The sequence below is a fragment of the Daucus carota genome, chromosome 1 (genome assembly GCF_001625215.2).
Source record: "Daucus carota subsp. sativus chromosome 1, DH1 v3.0, whole genome shotgun sequence".
Taxonomy (NCBI): domain Eukaryota; kingdom Viridiplantae; phylum Streptophyta; class Magnoliopsida; order Apiales; family Apiaceae; genus Daucus; species Daucus carota.
In genome coordinates, this window is record NC_030381.2 from 40190033 (window position 1) to 40206959 (window position 16927).

Sequence of the window (16927 nt, forward strand, 5' to 3'; positions counted from 1 at the left end):
TGAGTTTTTTTAGTTAAAAAATATAAAAAAGATAACATATTTTGGTTAAAAAGAATAATTTGTTATATAGATAGACCCATATTTCCGCCCCAGACTAAACAAACTTTCAATATTTCGGTTTTAATAGTATAGTATAGATATATAATAACTTTTTATATGAATGTTACATGTGTTATTTTTGGAAAATCGGTTTTTTAGTTAGGATTTTGAAAAAGAAAATAGATTTAGTTAAAAAGATAATTGATTATATAAGTAGGCCCATAATTTGGCACAATTACCGACCGACCGACCAAACTTTTAATGTTTTGGCTTTAATAGTATAGTAAGTATAGATTTATAATTATATATACATAATTTTATTAAATCATAATAATTAAATATTCTAAAAAATGGCTAATCAATATACTTATATAAAGGAGAAGCGAGGGGCGTGTAGGTGGCGCCTCTCACATCGCTCCGTTTTATTTTTCTAATTTTCTGGAATTTTTGGATGAAAAATATCAATATACTTATATAAAGGAGAAGCGAGGGGCGTGTAGGTGGCGCCTCTCACATCGCTCCGTTTTATTTTTCTAATTTTCTGGAATTTTTGGATGAAAAATATCAAAAATTAGAACTACCTTTTTTAGTTTCGGGTATATTAGAAACAAGTTTCAGTTTCAGAATCTGATTTTGTTTCAGATTATTTATGGGCGTGTAGGTGGCGCCTCTCACATTGCTCCGTTTTATTTTTCTAATTTTCTGGAATTTTTGGATGAAAAATATCAAAAATTAGAACTACCTTTTTTAGTTTCGGGTATATTAGAAGCAAGTTTCAGAATCTGATTTTGTTTCAGATTATTTATGGAATATAGTAGCTTGAAAGTTTTAATCTGATTTTGTTTCAGATTATTCAATTATGGGAAAATCAGATTATTTGGCGCCTCTCACATCGCTCCGTTTTATTTTTCTAATTTTCTGGAATTTTTGGATGAAAAATATCAAAAATTAGAACTACCTTTTTTAGTTTCGGGTATATTAGAAGCAAGTTTCAGAATCTGATTTTGTTTCAGATTATTTATGGAATATAGTAGCTTGAAAGTTTTAATCTGATTTTGTTTCAGATTATTCAATTATGGAAAAATCAGATTATTTATGGAATATAGTAGCTTGAAAATTTTAATCTAATTTTGTTCAGATTATTTAATTATGGGAAAGAGTATCAAACAAGTCTTTCGCCACCTATAAATACCCGTATAGATCGTAGGATTTTGTATCATCTAAACACAATCTCCTCTCTCAATACCACAAACCCACCTGATAGTTTTTTTACTCGATTTTTAAAGGATTTTAAGGAGAAGCGAGGGGCGTGTAGGTGTCGCCTCTCACATCGCTCCGTTCTATTTTTTAATTTTCAAAAATATTTGGATGAAAAATATCAAAAATTGGAAATACCTTCCTCTTGCTTGATTTCTAATTCGGAGGTGTCGTTCTTCTGCAACAATAAGTGAAGGCTGTTACAGTAAAGGTTGTTGCAAGCAAATGTAGTTATAGACCGTTATATTGGAGTCGACAAATCCAAACACGGGAAAAGATTATAGTCTTGACAAGATATTGATGGTTGATGTCAATAAAATAAATTAACTATTAATGATGTATGTTTGTTGGTTATTTTTTTATAATATTTGTTTTGTTCATCGGACATGTTTGTTGTTGTTAATTTTTTATATTATTTACTTTGTATACATGAAAAAATTATTCATGCATTATCTGTTTGCTCCGTTCAAGCAACTTTTCAGAAGGTAGTTATATTTAAGTTAAATGTTTTTGTGCACAATCGGTTTAAAAAAATTGGAGGAAGGTGATAATGTAAGAACATGATTACTTTTCCAAAAAAAATAATAATAATAAGATTCGTCATGCTTTAAATTGTTAATTACGTGTATAAATTTTTTTTCATTTTTTCACCATGAATTATAGTCCAATTTTGCAATTTTATATATTTGTATTTGTATTACATCAAGATTTTTATAATATAATTTTATTTATCCTACAAATATTAACTTGAAACATTAATATACTACAAATATTAATATTGGATCATTAATATAATTTTTATAGGCCGCCGCAACGCGCGGATTCTCAACTAGTTAATCGATAATCGAATGGATTTTTAATCCAATTTGACAAAATTCGGTTAAAACGGTGATTAATTGGTCAAAAATTGGATAAATCAAGTAAAATATTAAAATTTACAAAAATTGGGGGACAAATGTAAAATTTTAAAATTTTAAAACTGGTTATATATAATATTAAATTAATTCTAGATAATGATCCTATTAATCATTCCGATTAATCACCGATTTTCTGATTTTCGCTTTTTACAATAATGGATATTTGTTTATTTATTAAATCATAATTATAAATATAATATACATATTTGTATATAATATACATATTTGTATTGGAATTTTGATTATAATGTTTTTAATGCATATTAATGAATATAAACATTAATGTCTAATAAATAGGCCAGTATCAAAAGTTTATAATAACCTTTATTTATATTAATATATGTATAGTTAGCAAGGGTATTTTAGTTTTCGAATTAAATTACTTGCAGTTGCTCTATTAGATATATAATAAATTTAGAGACTTATTTTTTAAAAAAATAATATTTTTATAATTATTTTAGATATAAATATTAAGAAGATATTGTATATTCGTCTTCATCACAGATAGAAAATAAATACGATATTCAAAAGAAACATCAATAACAAACTTCATATTAATGTCATCGCATCAGCATCTTCTTACATTTTATATATATTAAATGATCAAAATAATAAGTTAACAAGGAGAAGACCGCATTATTACCCTTTGTATGTTGCAAGAAAATAACAAGGGGTTTAGTTGAGTTTAAAATAAGTGATTCATATTTAAAGTAAAAAAATGAAAATGTAGAAGCAAGTAAAGATTTATAAGTGATTAAAGTGTTTGATAAAAAAATTGAAGTCAGCAAACAATATCTAAGTATTCTCAACTTCTTATAAATACTTCTTATTTTTTTTACACAAACGGTACGAATAAGTGCTTCTAATTTATAAACCAAGAGCCGGGTCCCTGAAATTTTCATTTCAAAAATATATATCTGCTCAATACGCATACTCATTTTCGTTTCGTACCGCCTTCCGTGCATGTTCTTCACAAGAGAAGATGGTAAAAAAAATCCAAAGGTATCTCCTATCATCAACAATACCACATAAAAATCGCTAACTTTTAAAAAGAAATCACAAATTACGATTTTAAAAACCAAACATTCACTAATTTATAAAACGAATATTACTAATTTGTACAATAGAATTCGTCGATTTCTATAATTATATCAACAATTACATCAAAGTTTAAAAACCACGACAAAACTCAAATCATTCAAGAGAGGTCATCGGAAAAAGACCGGATGAGGAGAAGGAAAAGGACGGAGGTGGTGAGTGCCACAGAGCGCCCTAAATCAACCTAAGTCAGCCCGAGACCGTCCTGTGCATCCTAAATCGATCTAGGTGCATGTGGTCTCGGTCTACCTGGCACCCAGAGCACCTTAAATCGCAAGCGCCCTAAATCGACCTGTGTCAGTCTCACGCAACATTTAAGTGTTCTAAAACGGCCTAATCGACCTTTAACTCATTTGTTCTTATCTCCAGTATGGCTGGAAAAGATATTAGAGAGATTATCTTATCGGATATCAAAATTTTATTATCTAAATGTTTCGGGATTTTTGTGCATGTATTTCAATTAGATAATAAACTTTCTTGCAGGATAGTATTCTCTTAATATGATTATTCTTAATATGATTATTGTATTTTTGATACAACTCATTTATGATTATATATATTCTTAAAAAAATTTAATAATTAAAATATTAAAAACGTCAATTCAAAAACTTTGAAAGCATTAATATAGGTGTAAATAGAATATTAAACAGTTAACATATCAAGCGTGTTTTAATATCAACCTTAAATCAATCACCGTGCTTTTGATTTCCTAAGATCCTGGAACCTAATCATGTTTAAATTAAAAACACTGATTGTACTAACCTCACACGCCATTTAAACGTGTCTTCAATTCGTACCAGCATTTGTTTTGTTTTCCAAATATTTTTATAGGCTTCTTCAAAAATATCAAAATTGCAAATATTTTATAATCACATATACAAGCTCATTTATAATTCTTTTAATTTGAAAATTAACCGTCTTTAACTAGCATTACAACCTCATTTACACCTTCAACCGTACATTTGAAAATAAATTTAAAAAATAGATACTTTGACAAATTTTCCTATTTTTAAACAAAACATACCGTAGAAAACTAGAAATAACTTGCCAAATTTTTATCACACTGGACAGGGAATACTTTCATTCATAAACCACAACACACACTATAACCTGCATGTACATATAAAATTGTAAAATTGCAGAAAGAAAAACCAAAGCCTAGAAAAGACATTACGAAAAGATCAAGAGTAAAATCCTCCGGCCTTTTCTTGTGTCTCTGGAACATGTATTTACTTCTTATGTACACGCCTAGCTTTCACCTTAGCAACAAGCGGATTCGCCATCTCACACGATAGCTTCAATGTCTCCGACAAATCAACACCCGAATCCGAACTCGAACCCCACTCGAACTCGTGCAACAGCGAAGCCACCCAAAAGGTCACCGTGGTCAAGCCAAGTGCTTTTCCAGGACATGCCCGCCTCCCGGATCCGAATGGCGCCAGCCTCAAGTCGGACCCCATCACTGAGAACTCCACCTCAGGAGCCTCATTCAAGAACCTCTCAGGCTTGAAACTGAGTGGGTCCTCCCAGACATTCGGATCTCTTGTGATGGCCCACATGTTTACCATGGCTGTGGTCCCTGCCGGAACATGATGGCCATCCACGGTGGTGTCGGTGACCGCTAGCCTGGCCCACGAGAGAAGTGGGCCAGGAGGGTGGAGCCGGAGAACCTCCTTCAGAACGGCGGGTAGATAAACCAGGGAAGATATGTCAGCTTCCGTTACAGCACGAGACTGCCCAACTATAGTGTCGAGTTCTTTGTGAAGCCTTGATTGTACGTCTCTGTGAAGCACCACTCGTGCTAGCGTCCACTCCATTAACACTGCAACCGTATCAGTCCCTCTAAATATCATTTCCTGTGTTTTAAAAACAAATTGAGTGATGATCTCTTGTACTCAAAAATGATTAAATTGAGCAATAGTGGCCTGGTTAAAAAAAGAAGAAGAAGTTCTTACCCATAACACGGCAACCATATCGGAGTGGGACAAATTTTCACGACCTTGTAAAGAAAGCAGAACATCAACAAAATCAGACATGAGTTTATCAGGGTTGTGTTGATGTTTGGATATAATCCGGCTGACATACTGATTGACCTGAGGTACCAGATTGGTACATCTGGCCCGAATACCTTGCAGGTCCAATTCAGCCAACCAAGGAAGATGGTCGGACCAGTTGAGCATTCCCAACAGATCATAACCCTCATCAACAAGCTTCCTTAGCTCCTCTGCTTCTGAATCAAGTCCATACGTTCGCCCAAAAACAGAGCCCATCATGTTGCTGAGAGAAGCTTTTCGCAATCCCTCTCGAATATTCGTAACATTTCCTCGCTGGACTTTAAACATATTAACCAACTGATGAGCGATATCAAACCTTTGAGCTTCAAAGGCTTTGATTTGCTTAGGACAGAACATATGTGTCGCGGCTATTCTCCTCAGTGTTGTCCAGTAAACTCCGTACGGAGCAAAACCAATTGCTCTGTTGAACATCAAACTATAAGCCGATTCCTTCACTGGCCGATCAGCAAACACACAATTGTTCAAAATCTCTTTTGCTACGCTTGGATTAGACGTGATAATTACTCTAGTCTCACCAAGACTGAAGGCCATGAGCCTGGTCGCTCCACAAGCTTTCGATACCGCAGCTAGCTTGCGGTGGGCTAAACCAGTCATTAACCTCATACTTCCGATGATAGGAAAGCCTTTTGGACCAGGTATCACTGGCCCTGAAGAAAAAGTATTTGAATTATTTTTACTTTTATTTCTCTTTTTCATCCATTCATGTTTTCCCCAGGCTGGACCACCCGGGTGAGCCCAGTAAATAAGGTTCATAACAAACCAAGCTAGAGCTGAAGCCAAAACAGAGACTAAGAATATATTGAAGCATGTGTAGGATTTGTATTTAGAAGCTACAGCAAAGACCCAGAGGCTCTCAGCGTTGGTCCTCATGAGTTTAAAGTGAGAGTAATGTACAAGAAAGATGGCTGGCTAGAGGTGGATGTTATGGATATTGATTGGTTTTGAGCATGAACTGAACAAGGGGTGTGCCGTTATTTATAGCGCGAAATTAACCACAATCATAACAGTAAATTGTGATTGGTACTTGGTACTAGAATGTCTTGCCAGTAAATTTGGAGAGGAGGTGGATTTTTTAGTGATTTAAAAACAGCAAGTAGGGATCAGGACTACAACTAATTGTTAGTTATAGGCCACGAGGGATTAAGATTAACAGGTGGTTGGGATTTGAGTCAAATAAACAATGATTCTGTAATTGAGGAAATATACACGATGGAGCTGCACATTAATGTTAGTCCTAGATGTTTGTCGGGAGGCAAGGACAAATCTATATATATTCGGTCAATATTTCATGAGGTCATGCTCTGTAATGTCGGCAGTATTTCTCATGGCTCGTCCATCTGCACCTTGTTAATCACTTCATATCACTTACTTACACTTTGTAAATTGCGATAGCTAGGTGTTTGGTTTAGCCCTTTAGACTAAGAAAATAATTGACACATAAAATTGAGTTTAATATCTTTCATGATATGTGTCATTGAAATGTCTTTTTTTTTTTTTTTGCAATTGAGAATAAATCTCACAAATAAGAATCGGCAATTCACCGTGATAATTCTTTCATTCAAGAAAGCTTATTATCTAACCGTCGGACATGCAAGATGACCGGGGAAATTTAGACAATAAAACTTTAATGTCCGAAAAGAAAAACCCGTCTTCTTACAGGAATCCTGAAAATAAAACAAAGGAAACAAGTAGAATATAAGTAGATATATATATAACAGATTATATATATTATAAAAATAAAATATATCCAATAATTAATTATTAATAAAATCACGCGTATATGCATGCGTTAATCAAAATATTCACACAATTATGATAACTCATAATTGAGACAATTAAACTCTTAATTAAGGCACAATTAATAAAATATTAATGCTCTTAATTAAGACACAATTAACGCCCTCAAATGAGGCACAATTAAAATCCTCAATTAGGAGGCACATTTACGCCCTCAATTATGAGGCACAATTAACGCCCTCAAATCAAGAGGCACAATTTACGCCAACAATTATGTGGCACAATTTACGCCTTTAATCAAGAGGCACTATTGACGTCCTCACTATGAGGCACAATTTACGCCCTCAATTTACGCCTTCCATTCTGAAACCAGATCTGATCGTCGTAGAACTATCGTCGTCGTAACCGTCAGCCACCACCGCGCGCGAAGAGGACGATGATATTGAATTCTAAGACTATCCGTTGACAGTTCTTCACGTTATCTTGAACCGTAAAATACTTTGCTCGAATTTTATCGAACGAGAAGAACTTAAAAATAATACCACAAACCACCGAATCAAATCGCCAAAAATAAAACAGAATGACAGTAACTCAGTACTCTGAGTACACAATCTTCACATCCCTGAACACCACACCATCATTCAATCACCCAACGCACACACGCACTCTAAACTCACACACCCATCTGCACCAATACACACACTGATACACACACGAAATACACACACAAACGCACAGTACACACACTCCACTGTATACACACTCATTCGCATATGCACACAGGCACGCAGCATCACACGGGAAAAAGAAGGAAGGAAACCGGAGAAGAAGAGGGAAAAGAGCGGAAACCGGCGGGACGGAGCGGTGAGCAACGGCGGCGGAAGAACAGAGGTGGAGAGATTGGGGAGAACTTGTGCTACGCTTGTCTATTTCGGTTTTTTTAGTTTATCTTAGTTGTACCAATGTTCTGTCTATTTGGGTTAAATTTTTTACTATATTGAAATGTCTTTTTATATATATTAATAGCATCAACAAATTATGATATTTCAGTATCATGTTTTTTTCTGCAAAATTATGATACTCCTAAGACATACTCCCTCCGTTCCTCTGGGTTTCATACGTTCACTATTTGGCACGTACTTTAATGCTTCAATAAAATATAATCCAATAACTTATTTTTATCTGAATGAAAATTTAAAAATTTAATAGTTAAATTTTATTCAGAAAAGAAAATTTTCAAAAATAAGTTATAAAACTGTAATTTAGAGAATATTAAAATGCATGCCGTGCACCTTGCATATATAACTCAGGGGGACACGGAGCAAGTAGTAGTACTAGCATGTTCATGAGTATTTAAACAACATTGCATTCATTAAGTTTAGCTCCTCTTAATTGGGGTGAGTAAAACCGAACCAGAATCGAAGAATTGAACCAAACCGAAACATGCAAATTTGGTTCAGTTTAGTTCTAATTTTTTGGAAATTCGGTCAATCCAGTCTGAACCGAAAAAATTCGTTTTGATCTGTTTCTTAAAAAAAATATTTCGGTCAGACCGAATAGCCTAAACAATATATAACATTAATTTATATTTATATTATATATGTTCAATATATATCTCATAAGCAATAATTATAATATTTATTTTGAAAATTTAATTATATCTATCTTTCGTGAAATGGCGGTGATTAATTAATATTAATTTATTTAATAAATTATATATTTTAGCTTTATTTATAATATAACTTTTATTTTTTTAAAAAAATTGATTCCTTTGAGCCAGAAAGAGACCGAACCCAATTATTTCGGTTTGGTCCATAAAAAATGCGGTCTGGAGTGTGAAAAATGGAATCAAAATTCGATTTTCGGTTTATTCAGTCCTGTCTAGTTTTGGACCAAACCGACCGAATGCTCGCCCTTACTTATCACTAAATCATCCAGGAACCCCCAAGCATCGAGGCCCAGCTCAAATCATTGTACTTGACAATATCATACTATCAAAACCTAGAAATAGGGAATTATACGAGTCGGGTCAAGTATATTAAAAAATTATAGCAATTCAATCTAGTTAAATCTAGTGAGAACCGATATGAATGAGAGATCTAATCCTAACCACTCATTTAAAAGTCTCATCTACATCCATCACCACTCATTATTTTTACCCACATCCTCATCACCTACAATCATCTTCATCCTATTCTGCCCATCACCTCCGGCAAACTAGAAATCAAAAATCACCAGAAGTAAAACACCACGCCACCACCTATTCCGGACATCGCACTGCCCACCACCGCATGAAAATCACCACATTCTTGCAGAAATCACCAAATCTCTGTAAAAAAATACCACAATCAAACAAAATCCGCCACAACCAACATTAATCATCACACCCGTCTCCACCACCACCACCATCTTCACACCACCACTGTCATCTACACACCACCGCCACCACATAATCACCGGTCGAGAGTCAAATTGACCAAAAATCAATAAAAATGAACAAAAACCAACAGAAAATCACCTGTTGTGCAGAAAGAAAATATCACCATTTTTTATGATTTTTTTATGATTGTGTTATATGTTGTTGTTTGTATATGTGTGGAGGTAAACACACCCCTCCCCCCAACCCACACACATATATATATATATATATAGAGTGTGTGTGTGCGACACGCGTGCGCGGCTTACTCTAATACAAATTACTGTATACAAACTTAAATGCGAACTAATATTTTAAAAGTATGGAGAGGTTTATGGGTCCAAGAATGGACCCCGAGATGGGGCTTGACAAGGCCTAAGTGGGGCCTAGTGGACGGGGTGAGCCTTAGTGAGAAGGGGGTGGGATAAAGTATTGGCTCTTGAGCTTGTCTGGAGTCCTCTAGATTTGTCCGAAGCCCTAGTATGGCTTTAGTTGACCCAAGGTGGATTGAATGGGGTCGGGAGTGTATCCCGGGAGTTATGACATCTAGAGGATGGATAATGACATCTAGAGGGAGGTGATGTCATAAAGATCTATCTTCTCTTGGTTCATATTTATGATTCGTATTTAGGAATTTGTATTTTATCATCTTATGTATATAAATATATATTTAAATTTTTTTATTAGGAAATAATCATTAATATGACCCTGCGGAGCAGCGGGCACATATACCACCCCAAAATAGCATATCCCAATTATAAGAAAGCCCATAGACGCCAAAATTGCGGAATTTTCAGTGGACCTAATTTGATGTCTGCATGGGCGACGGAGGAGAGTAAAAGCCCACTTAAACAGCCCAACAAGAAAAAGCCCGTAAATGCCAAAACCCTAAAACACTCGTATACATAAGCTGCATATACATACCTTCGTAAATTTTAGAGAGATCAGGCGAGCAAAAGGAGGCGGCGGGGCATCATCCAAAATGCAGATCTTCGTGAAAACACTGACGGGGAAGACAATTACCCTTGAAGTCGAGTCCAGCGATACCATTGACAATGTCAAGGCCAAAATTCAGGACAAGGAAGGTACTTTACTACTACTACAACTAGTCCAATCTCACAAACAAGACAATAATTGTTTTGGGCTTTCTATTTGATAATGATAGTGGTATCATATGATTGTATTAAAATGGAATACAGGGATTCCTCCTGATCAGCAGAGATTGATCTTTGCGGGAAAGCAGCTCGAAGATGGTCGTACTCTTGCTGACTACAATATTCAGAAGGGTATTTTTCGCTCTTTATGCGCAATTTATAGTGTTATATAGATGCACATATATTTTCATGTGGCTATGTATATCATAAAGTTTTGATGCAATTGAAATTAATTAGTTGATGGAAACATAAAAGAGATTGCTTTGTATTCAAAAGTTAATTTTGTTGTATTCAGAATCAACATTGCATCTTGTTTTGAGGCTTCGTGGAGGAATCATTGAGCCTTCCTTGATGGCTTTGGCAAGAAAGTACAATCAGGAGAAGATGATTTGCCGCAAGTATGTTTTCCATTCTTGTACATTTTATAAATAGCTTTATATGTTATAAGAAATTAATTGGCCATCATTTATGCTCTGTTTGCTTAAATTATATGTTCTATTCCGAATTTGATCAAATTTACTGAATAATTATTTGCATATGTAAGTGTCGTGAGTGTATCTTAGAACCTTGAAGTTAAATACCTGCAGTATGATATAAGTTTTACCTTTTCTGTTGCTGATTCTATATTACTGCAATACTTAACAAGGTGCTTGATAGGTTGCACCTAGCTATTGACTTCTATCATAAGCTACAGTGCATTGGTATTCATTTATTTTATTAATGTGCTGCGAACTAGGAAGTGTAGAATCATGTTTGGTTCAGAAATCAGAAGTAATATTTCCTACGAAGTACAAATAGTTCACCAAGAGGAAGCTGAGTATGCAATTTACCTACTCGTGTTGGAATTCCAACTTCGGAGAAGTACCACTTCTCATGTTAATGTCATCCAAACAAGTTTACAAATTGATATTAGGTTTAAATTCCTGATAGTTTGCGCGCCTATAAAATGGCACCAAGATGGCTCATCGGAAATCTGAAATCAAAATAAGAACCTTTTTTACCAATTAAACTTTTATTTTTTCATTATTATACAGTTTAAATATCTATAATAGTATTTGTGGCAACTAGTTGGCAAGACGATTATGCAGTTAATTATTCTGCATTAGTAACTAATGTGTTATGTTGCTTTGGTGCGTCAGATGTTATGCTCGTCTTCATCCTCGTGCGGTGAACTGCAGGAAGAAAAAGTGTGGCCACAGCAACCAGGTAATTATGTAATATTATTAGCTTGTCAATATTTGATATCTTTATTGTTCTTACAAAATTGACTTTTTACATGTTATACTTGCATTCTCTTGCAGTTGAGGCCAAAGAAGAAGATCAAGTAAACAAAATGTCAAGTTTCTGCCATCTCCTTTTGGTCGGAAAGTTTTTCTGTTAAAGTGAATTTATTTAGTCTTAAGAGCCATTTTTCAGCAGTAATTTTCAATGTTTTGTCTCTGAGACATCTTGGCTGTTCAACAGTTTATTCACTGTGCTTGAATGTGTTTTTCTAAATATGCTTTTATATTGTGATATTCTATGTGCATTAGTTTGATATCTATATATGCATGCTCCGACCACAAAAGCCAAGCTCATGCTAAGTTCTTTTGAAGCCATTTGAATGATAAGTGGATCTTTTCAAGTGCCATCTGTCTGATTAAATAAATATGTTTGTTTTTTTTCAAAACTTTGATGTATAACATACAGTTTCTGGCCGTTGATGAATTTCTAGCAATCAGGATGATAACAAAAATTTAATACAATTCAGCGTTTTTGAAATGTTGGAACCTGTCTGGCAGTTAAAAAACATTTAACCCTGTAGTCTGACATGATTTGATAATCAAATAATCCTGTTACGATTTCACCCGAATTGGTTGGGGAATGATCCAATGGGGAATGATCTAATCCTGACCGCCCGCTTGGGCACAAGCCACTATGTGAACAATGTTTTTAAAATTTTAAAATGCTGTGAATTTATACCAATCCGACATGGCTTTATAGTCAAACAATTCTTCACGATTTCACCCGAACTAGGGAATGACCTGAAAAAAATTTATTTATTTATTTTCAGGAAATGACCTAAAAATTTGAAATGCCGTGAAGTGGCGTGAACCCTGTAAAATAATAGAATATGAAATTGATATCTTCACGACACATGGAGCTGTAAAATTACTTGTCGTGTGGGTACAATATACTTGAGCATCGGTAATGCTCGTTGAGGCATCCATATTCTTTCAAGATTAGCTAGCCACAAAACAACAAATTCTTCTCCATATCTTATCTTCTCCTTGATATTAAGGTGAAATAACTCTCTTCCTCTAGATTATATTCTCCATGGATACTTTGCCAAGCTCAGTATCTTCCTTACAAGTCCCAAATTATACCCTAGCCCATAGAAAATCCAGTGATTTCTCCCGCTTCAAGCCACCCCAGGGTACATCTCATCAGAACCTTAATATTTCCAACTCTTTTGTCCCAATAAACAAACCACCTTCTTTTTCCCAAAAGCCCATATCCAAACCATCCAAGAACACTTCTCATTTCATTCAATTAGCTCAGTCATCATCAACCCCCAAACAGGCTCCACTTGTTCATCGAAACGCGGCCACAGGCTGAGCTTAGTGGAGATAGACGTGAAAAGGTTCTTGAAACTCCTTGGTAATAAGCAGCTTCAGGGATTCTTGACGGATGCTCATGTGAAGCAAAGCGAAAAAGGGAAGGTAGTGAAAGAGATCGCGGAAAAAGGAAAATTTCATAAGCATTTGGTTGTGCTGATCAGGATGTTAGTCGACAAGACTAAGCTTGGAATGGTGCCTCAAGTTTTAGTGGAATTTCAAAGACTTTTTGAGGAGTTAAGAGGGACAGATAGGTTTTTAGTTCCCCTCTAAATACGATCATTACCCATGATAAAAGGTATCGATTTATTTTGTCAATTGATTTGCATTGGCAAGTTATTTGTACTGCAAATCACATTTTCATTTCTTGTAATGTATGTTGTTAACAATACAAAACTGTTAATGCGCGAGAAGGATGTAATTAACATCCCACTATTTGAATCCTTTACGAGGACAACATGTATACCAATTTGTTACTACTTTTGTATTGAACTGTGGCGGGTTTTTGGTCCATTATTCATTTGCTTAGATGTTTAGATGTTATATAGGACTTGGTCTAGGGACGGAGTTAGGCTGGGGCAGTGGGGTACTTGCCTAGTGTTTATAAGTTTGTATCAGAAATGTTTTATCAAGTGATGTCTCGCCCTATGGTCGGAGCATCGGTTTGGGTTGTGGTAACCAGGATTTGTTCTTTTGTCTAAAAAATTTACCCCCCACCGTAGTAAACCTGGCTCCTTCCCTGACTTGTTTTTTGCTAGGAGTGTAATTCGCGTTGAGGAGTAGGGGAGTTCTTTTGGCTGTAAAGCTGGGAACAAAGTAGTCGATGTAGATTTTTTTAACTAGATCCCGGGCTTCTAAAACGTTTTTATGATAAAGTTGAAGCTGTAGATTCAGCAACTCAGAATTTTTGATGAATTTCTACTTGCAGAGTCTGATATATAGTTGAAGGCCGGGGAGAGCAAAGAACTGATAGTGCTGCAACATTCACCCTAAAACATTACTAGTATTATTTACCCTCCACAAGTGAATTTATTTAGCAGTCTCATTTAAAAATGTTACTGCATATTCAGAATTTTGGATGTTAAGATTATTTTATCATTTGTCTCATATATTATGCATTAACTCTGCATGCATATGATAAATGTTCAACATTGAACATGGCAAATAATCTTTTTTCAGCAAAACAAATCCTGATATTAATGGGGATATTATCAGAAAAAGACTAATAATATAATACTGTTTGTAAAAAATTTAGGTAGTCGCTCTTTTTTTTTCTTTTGCTTAGCAGCTGCCGGGGCTTTCACCAGAGGACAGCCCAAAACTTTTATTTCCTTTGTGTTTTCTTCCTTCTTTCAGTAAAACTTCTTTTAAAGTTTTAATTTCCTTAAATATCTTACTCTCTCCGTCCCATTTAATTCTATACGTTTCTTTTTAACTGCTCGACACGCATCTCAATACTCTTATAAAATATAGTTCCGTAACTTATTTTTGAGATTTTCTTTTTCTATATAAAAATATAACATCCAAACTTTTATTCAGAAAAAAAAAATTTAAAAATATATTGCACAACTACACTTTGCAGGAGCATTAAAGTCCGTGCCGCGTCCCCGTCCCCCAATGTATACAACTCAGGGGGACGGAGGGAGTACTTGTTAGGTAAGATTGGTCTGTTTTTTTTTTAAGTTTTGCATTAATTTGATCCGAATGCCTTTTTCAATTTGGCATTCTTGTTTTTAGATCTCAATTGCACAACTGATTTTTTGTTGTTTCAATTTTAAGGAGCAACAATGTTTTAAGTCATTGTCTTTATCAAATTTTATTAATATTTTTTTATACTAGTAGATAGTTGGTGTGAAGCACGGATCTACTTGAATTTGTAATAGTGATATAATTCAACACTATAATTATCTTATAATTTATATTTTATATTCTATATTTATACTAGTAAATAGTTTATGTGAAACACTGTATCATTTATATTTTATATCTATTAAAATACTATATATATTATTATCTAATTTTAATTGTATAAGATATAATGTATGTAATTTGTAATAATGATAATTCAACACTACAACCAAGACGAAATATAATAAATAAGTATGATATAGTAATCGACAGATTAAAGAATAGGTACATACGTAGATAGATCATTTAGACTAAAGCAATCATATGATCACTGAAATAAGTTCATTAATATATATATTTAGGTTTGAATGAAAAATAAAGTTTGTCTGTCAAGTTAGTATTCAGTGTGTGTGGATTCCAATATCAGCATCTGATAACTCACATTTTAAATTATTATTTCTGCTATATTTTGGGGCCGTTTGGGTGAACTTAAAATAAGTGCTTCTTACCTAAAATAAAAAAGTGAAATAAAAGTTAGAAGTTAGTTAAGACTTATAATTGATTAAAGTGTTTGGAAAAAAAGTAGAAGTCATGAAACAAAAGTTAGGATTCCTAATTTTTTATAAGTACTTCTCAACTTTTTACACAAACGGTACGAATAAGTGTTTCTAATTTATAAGTCGAGAAGTGGGGCTTAAGAGCCCCACCCAAACACCCACTTTATGTCTCAAAATCTAACAAATTCAACACGATTACTAAATTATAATAATTAAACATAGTTCGCAGTCCAGTCAATATTTTTGATTATCCATGAATTAACTTTTTATAAAAACTATGATTTAAAATTTGTTAAGAAAGTAAAAAAAACTAGAAATATTAATACACCTTAATTTAATAAGAATATTTACAAATAAGTGATAAAGAATTGTATTATTTTTATTATTCATTTACAACATAAAATAAAAATATATTGTAAAAAGTTACTCCCTCCGTCCCAAATTAACTGTCCAGTTTGAATTTTTAATGGTCAATTTGACCCAACTTTGACTGAAAGTTAAAAATTATTCTTTTATAATTTTACAAAATTGAAAAATATATTCTAAAATAGATTTGATAATCTTTTCAATGATATATATTTCATAATTTTATTCAATTATTTAATATACATATTTTTCAGTCAAAATTGAGTCAAATTGACCATCAAAAAGTCAAACTGGACAGTTAATTTGGGACGGAGGGAGTAACTCTCTAAAATAATAATCAGTCAGTTGTTAATATCTAATCAAAAACTCCATACATGATAATAAAATATCTCGTAAATAAAAAATAGGCATCCAACGATTATAAACCACCAATAAAATGATGTCCAAAAATAAATTATTTACGATATTTTATATACTCGTATGTGTTGCGGGTTTAAGAATTAAGAGTAATAACATTAAGGTGGAAACATTAAAAATTTCATCCCCACAATCATATATTCTTTATTTGAGTCTTTTATTTATATATTCACATTAAGGGGTCGTTTGGTTCGAGGTTTCCTGATATCAGGTATGGGTTTTATTCATTCCAAACCCATACATGATTTTTGGTTAAAAAATTTCTTTTATCAAACTCATTCCTCAAATCCACAATATGAGATTTTCATACCCAAGGAAGGAGGTGGGTATGAAACATAGGTTTTAGGAATGAAGTTTTTTTCTTTTATTTTCATTACTATTTATATCATTTCATGTAAATCATTAATACAAAATAAAATTAAGGACTCAAAGATATATATAAATATTAA

At 33.6% G+C, this 16927-nt stretch overlaps 2 protein-coding genes across 2 annotated transcripts; one reads left to right on the forward strand and one right to left on the reverse strand.

Moving 5' to 3' along the window:
• Positions 1-4351: 4351 nt before the first annotated feature.
• On the reverse strand, positions 4352-6345 carry LOC108193057 (cytochrome P450 78A6). The gene is made up of 2 exons (XM_017359629.2): positions 5267-6345; positions 4352-5167 (listed from the first exon to the last, which is right to left on the reverse strand). The coding sequence occupies exons 1-2, from the start codon at positions 6254-6256 to the stop codon at positions 4541-4543; spliced, it is 1617 nt and encodes a 538-aa protein (XP_017215118.1). The 5' UTR covers positions 6257-6345; the 3' UTR covers positions 4352-4540.
• Positions 6346-10445: 4100 nt separating this feature from the next.
• LOC108210560 (ubiquitin-ribosomal protein eL40 fusion protein) lies at positions 10446-12210 on the forward strand. Its single transcript, XM_017381901.2, has 5 exons — positions 10446-10624; positions 10739-10825; positions 10989-11091; positions 11833-11899; positions 11995-12210. Exons 1-5 carry the CDS (start codon positions 10522-10524, stop codon positions 12019-12021), a joined length of 387 nt encoding a protein of 128 aa, XP_017237390.1. The 5' UTR covers positions 10446-10521; the 3' UTR covers positions 12022-12210.
• Positions 12211-16927: the final 4717 nt, after the last annotated feature.

What these genes read in the sequence shown, in the direction of transcription:
- LOC108193057 (XM_017359629.2), bottom strand. Translation starts at nt 6,256, where the DNA reads ATGAGGACCAACGCTGAGAGCCTCTGGGTCTTTGCTGTAGCTTCTAAA. An exon ending in ATATGGTTGCCGTGTTATGG is followed by an intron (nt 5,168 to 5,266) that starts GTAAGAACTTCT and finishes TTTAAAACACAG; the next exon opens with GAAATGATATTTAGAGGGAC.
- LOC108210560 (XM_017381901.2), top strand. Translation starts at nt 10,522, where the DNA reads ATGCAGATCTTCGTGAAAACACTGACGGGGAAGACAATTACCCTTGAA. An exon ending in TGACTACAATATTCAGAAGG is followed by an intron (nt 10,826 to 10,988) that starts GTATTTTTCGCT and finishes TGTTGTATTCAG; the next exon opens with AATCAACATTGCATCTTGTT. An exon ending in GAGAAGATGATTTGCCGCAA is followed by an intron (nt 11,092 to 11,832) that starts GTATGTTTTCCA and finishes TTGGTGCGTCAG; the next exon opens with ATGTTATGCTCGTCTTCATC.